Source organism: Otolemur garnettii, unplaced genomic scaffold (genome assembly GCF_000181295.1).
Source record: "Otolemur garnettii isolate 467f Iridium unplaced genomic scaffold, OtoGar3 scaffold00007, whole genome shotgun sequence".
Classification (NCBI taxonomy): Eukaryota; Metazoa; Chordata; class Mammalia; order Primates; family Galagidae; genus Otolemur; species Otolemur garnettii.
In genome coordinates this window covers 11,805,325-11,810,360 of record NW_003852402.1, presented here as the reverse complement: position 1 = coordinate 11,810,360, position 5,036 = coordinate 11,805,325, and the positions used below count along the sequence as shown (strand labels likewise).

General features: G+C 48.0%; 1 protein-coding gene across 1 annotated transcript in view; it reads left to right on the top strand.

Moving 5' to 3' along the window:
• Positions 1–2,274, top strand: part of APOL5 (apolipoprotein L5) — a 37,914-nt gene extending 35,640 nt beyond the window's left edge. Inside the window, 4 exon segments of the mRNA XM_012814138.2 lie at positions 992–1,021; positions 1,024–1,361; positions 1,363–1,624; positions 1,627–2,274. Of these exon segments, the coding sequence (XP_012669592.1) occupies positions 992–1,021; positions 1,024–1,361; positions 1,363–1,624; positions 1,627–2,006 (1,010 nt within the window). The 3' untranslated portion in view covers positions 2,007–2,274.
• The last annotated feature ends 2,762 nt before the right edge of the window (positions 2,275–5,036 follow it).

The following is a 5,036-nucleotide window of genomic DNA, read 5'->3' as shown; positions in this document are numbered from 1 at the left end:
AAAAAAAAAAAAAGAAAAAACACACGACTGTAACAAGGAGCCCTCTGACAGGAGACGGGATATTTGGTCTTATTGGAAGTCCCTCTACTTTTGTTTTGCAAATGTAGGTTATATTGTTTTTTTGAATAATTATAACACGTGTACATGATACAAAAGTTACAAGGAACACATGGGCAAACAGTAAAAAGTAAGTCTCCCCCAAATCCTGTTTCCCAGCACCTCAGGCGCAACCACAATTTCCAGGTAGATGCTTTTTTAATAATAAAAAAAGAGGGGCTGGGCACAGTGGCTCACACCTATAATCCTAGCACTTGAGAGACCGACGTGGGTGGATTGCCTGAGCTCACAGGTTCGAGACCAGCCTGAGCCAGAGTGAGACCTCATCTCTAAAATTAGCCAGGCGTTGTGGCAGGCACCTGTAGTCCCAGCTACTTGGGAGGCTGAGGCAAGAGGATCACTTAAGCCCAAGTTTGAGATTGCTGTGAGCTTTGATGCCACAGCACTCTACTGAGGGTGACAAAGTGAGACTCTGTCTCAAAAAACCCCCAAACATTAAAAAACGAAAGGAAATCAAGGCATCACCTCCATATTCTCTTATTTTCCTCAATAGAATCTTTCGTGTGTTATGACTCTTAGCAGTGGATAAAAAAGGAAAAAGAAAGAAAAAAAATGTATGCCTAACGTAATTTACTTATTAGGAAAAGAGTTGGTGACAAGTCAGCAATGCTTTAAGTTATGCTTTATTCAACACATCAGTATTTACAAATGTTTGGGAGAGAACTGTCGGTGGGTGGATGGAGTAGCCAGCCAGCCTAGGCCTGCATGGGGCTAGCTCAAACTCTGCTCCTGCTATCAACACACAGCCACCCAGCTTCAGACCACAGGCGGACCTTCTGTCTGTATCTGCTTCCCACATTGTACCTTGATTCCCAGGGCCCTGCCCCGGCATGAGAACTCAGATTACCTAGATGTTGTTATCTTTGCTGGTGAGTGATCCTTTGCCAGAGTTGGAAAACTAATCATTCTTATTTACTGTCCACAGTGGTAAGGCTACTGTGCTGTACCACATCCTGCTTGAAAAGCTGATACTACAGAAGAGTATGACCTTCCCATATGGAAATCTGTCAGAAGAGGAAACACTGTTCCTTTTACATTATGACTTGAACAAGTAGGAGCTGGAAAAGAATATCCCAGAGCTTAACACCATTGCAGACCAAGTTGATTCCATCCACAAGATGCTTACCAAGACCAGCATGGTGGCCAGCTCTGCAGGCACTGCTTCTGGAGTTACGAGCATACTGGGTTTGGCCCTAGTGCCTATGACAGCAAGAAGGAGTCTCATGCTCTCTGCAGCTGGGGCAGGGGTTGGGAGTAGCAGTGGCCATTACCAATGTTTTGACAAATGTCTTAGAGAACAGAAGCAATTCAGCAGCAAGAGACAAAGCTAGAAGACTGGTGAAAACTACGGTGACATCGGAGCATGAGGCTTTTGGAGGACTATGGCCGCTGCCTGAAGTTGCGGCTGCTGGATTGCGTGTTGCTAACTGCGTCAGCATCATCAGGAGACTTCGTGCCCACCAGCTGGCCAAAGCCAACCCTGGCTTCACCACTATGATCAGGAATTTTGTATCCCTTTCTGGAATGCTGGAGAGGTGCAGAGAGCCTTTGCAGACTCAAGTCTGGTTACGACCAGGGACACCCGAGTGCTGGGTGCTGCTGGGGCTGGTTTGTTTCTCCTGCAAGACGTGAGGTACCTCCTGCAGAACTGGAAGCCCCTGGGTGAGGGAGCGCGGGCAGACGCAGCTGAGGAGCTGAGGAAACTTGCTAAGGAGCAGGAATTGGCGCTGATGCAGCTCAACCAGCTCTACTTTCATCTGCGGCAGAAACTGAGCCAGATGCCGCGACCCAGAGTTCCCAGCAGGGCTGTTGTGGACCGGGAAGGTAGGGAGGGAGTGGATACTGCAGGAGAGGTCGTGGTCCCCATCAAGCGAGAGGAGGAACGCTAACCAAGCAGGCATAAATAAATACATAATGACACTGTCCTTTCTTCTCAGAGGGGGCTCGTCTCACATCCTTGACTTTAGGTCCCTCCTGTTTTTCTCAGTATCCTGTCCTCTTCTCTCAAAGTGGTGACCACAAATATTTGGAATGCCATCCGTTGTGTGTGTGTGTGTGGGGGGGGTGCTTACTGTCTGCCTCTCCTGTGGCCTGTATTCTCCAGCAAGGCAAAGGGGTGTCCCTCTTGTCCATACCAGCATCTCCAGTGCCTGGTAGTGTTAGAGCAGCAGACCAGGAAGGAGGCAGGGCTGGACATGGGGACTCGTGGGACTGTGTGCAGGTATCAAGTCTAACTGAGGGGCTTGGTAACCACAGACAAGGACCAGCTTCAACCAGCTCATCCGCTGTCTAGGTCACCTTACATGAACTTTGGCTAATCACATTATCATTTGCATTGTGATTTTACAATTTCTCTGTCCTTAAAATCACACTGAGAGTTCTGAAGCCACGAACGAAACGTGAAAATGGGAGGGAGCTCAATCCTAGGAGTTACTTCCCAAATTCTTAGTAAGACACAACTCCTGCCCTCTCCTCAATTCGCATGACTCCATAAGACAAACTCCCCAAAGTCCTCAAACTTTTTAAACAGGGGGCCAGTTCACTGTCCCTCAGACCATTGGAGGGCCAGACTGTTGGCCCTGGGACGAATCAGCTGCTAAGCAGGACAGCAGCAGCGGCCAAAACACCAAGTGGGCCAGATAAATGTCCACCGCGGGCCGCATGTGGCCCGTGGGCCACAGTTTGAACACACTTGCCTTAGGGCCTGCCAGTTCTGTCTCTAGAGAGAATGTACTTTCACTTTCACCTTTTCAAGGTGTGTCCTGAAATTCTTTTCTTCTGATGATCACCCACTCAGAGGATGCTAACATTAGTACTTGGCCCCCAGCAGGTGTGCTAGAAATATGGCTGAATGACATGAGCATGGCACGTGATAAAGGTGGCACCTCGAATGAGTTGGGAAAATTTATTTGAAAAACAGTTTACATCTCTAGATTCTATTTAGAGGAATGAGATATCTAGATATAAAGACAAGAAACCTACTACAAGAAAATACAGAATTTCAAAAATCATCTTGAATTTTACAGAGAATAGAATGTGACTGGATAGCAAGATCACAGCCTGAGACCTGGGAAAGGGACACATCAGCTTTTGGCAAAGGTGTGAAGGCTCATAAATTCATTCATTCGTTTACTCAACAGATCTTTAATTAAATGGGGCCTGTGACAGGGACTGAGGATTTAGGAAGCTGCCCCAAACTTGTCTGCATGTTGGAATTACCTGGAAGCTTCAACAAGTACTGATGAGTGGCCGGATCCCACTCCAGGGATTGGGTTTTACTTGGTCTGGGGCATTACCTGGACTTCGGAATTTTACCTGATCTCCAGATGGTTCTGTTTGTGCAGCCAAGCTGGGAACCACTGCTTTGCATGGTGGGGAGAGGGTGTTCTTGCTTTGTCTGCAGCCCAACACACTTTTACCCAGTGGACACACATTCTGGCTTCTCCTTTGCCAGACACTGGGGCCCATACTCCACAGTGCCGCCTCCTCCTCCTCCCTGGCTTGTCATGAGCAATAGCTTAGGCCCGGCTCTGGCAGGGCATGGAGGACACTATAGGAGAGAGAGAGAGAATAGCACTTAGGACCTATAGGGGAGACAGGCCCCGGGGAAGCCATAATAAGGAGAGGCACATGGGATGAGGCTGGTTAGTGCTGTGGATACCACTTAGGTGAGCAGGCCTCAGGAGGAGGGGAGGGAGCACTTGGTGTCGAGATGCTGGTACCTTTTGGTTCTGCCACCAGCCACGTGTGCTCCTGGGCTTCTCCCTTTGCCAGTTATCTCGATGGGCCATTCATTCATTAGATTATCCCATGCACAAATGTTAATCAGGGACACCTCTGTGCCAGGCACCACGTTAGGCCCAACAGTGAAGACAGAGAAGGGCTGGATGTGCAAAGTGAAGATCGACCTCACCCAGCCCTGGAATACGTGGGGGTTCAAGCAAACCTACTGCGGGACCCCATCATGCTACAGAAGTAAATAAACTCTTTCCTTTTCCTTTGTGCTCTAGTTGGTCAAGTTGTCTGTGTGGAACATGGATCCAGCAGAAGCAAGCACAGGTCTTCAAATAAGAAAACCGAGGCCCAGCGCGGTGGCTTATGAGCTCATGCCTATAATCCCAGCGCTCCGGGAGGTCAAGGCAGGTGGATTGGCTAAGCTTAGGAGTTCGAGACCAGCCTGAGCAAGAGCAAGACCCCTTCTCTAAAAATAGTCAGCAGTTTGGTGAAAATATTTCAAATTGTATATAAAACCAGCACACCGCACCCCATGACTGTGTTAATGTACACAGCTATGATTTAATAAAAAAAAATAAAAAAACTCAGGCATCGTATTGTGTGTCTGTGGTCCCAGCTACTTGGGAGGCTGAGACAAGGAGATCTCTTGAGCCCAGGAGTTTGAGGTTGGTCTGAGCTGTGACACCACGGCACTCTACCAAGGGCACCAAAGTAAGACTCTATCTAAAAAAAAAAAGGAAAAGAAAAACTTGGGGTAGAGAAACTTCTAGCTACAATGCTGAAGTCAGCAAGCAATGGTAACAGAAGGGAGACCTGCAGTGGGGACTCCAGAAACACCTGGGATGGAAGAGAAATTTGCAAGAGACCAGATGGGATTGCAGACTAAGAAGTCATGCATATTCATGGTGATCACAGCTGAAGCTGGGACACATTGAGGACTCACGTGTCTTTTCCAAATTGTAGGTAACTGCACAGCACATGTACAATTAAAGTGAAAAGGCATTTCTTCATCCTCTGCCGCCCCTCCCCCATCTCCGCCCCTCCCCCATCCCCGTGGCTCTCAATCCTGCTCTCTCATGCAGATTCAGTGACCATCCCCAGGGCCCCACAGTGAAAAGGGAATGATTTGAGAAAAGCTGTGATTGAAAGAAAATTATCCCTTTACTGCAGCATAATTTATTTTT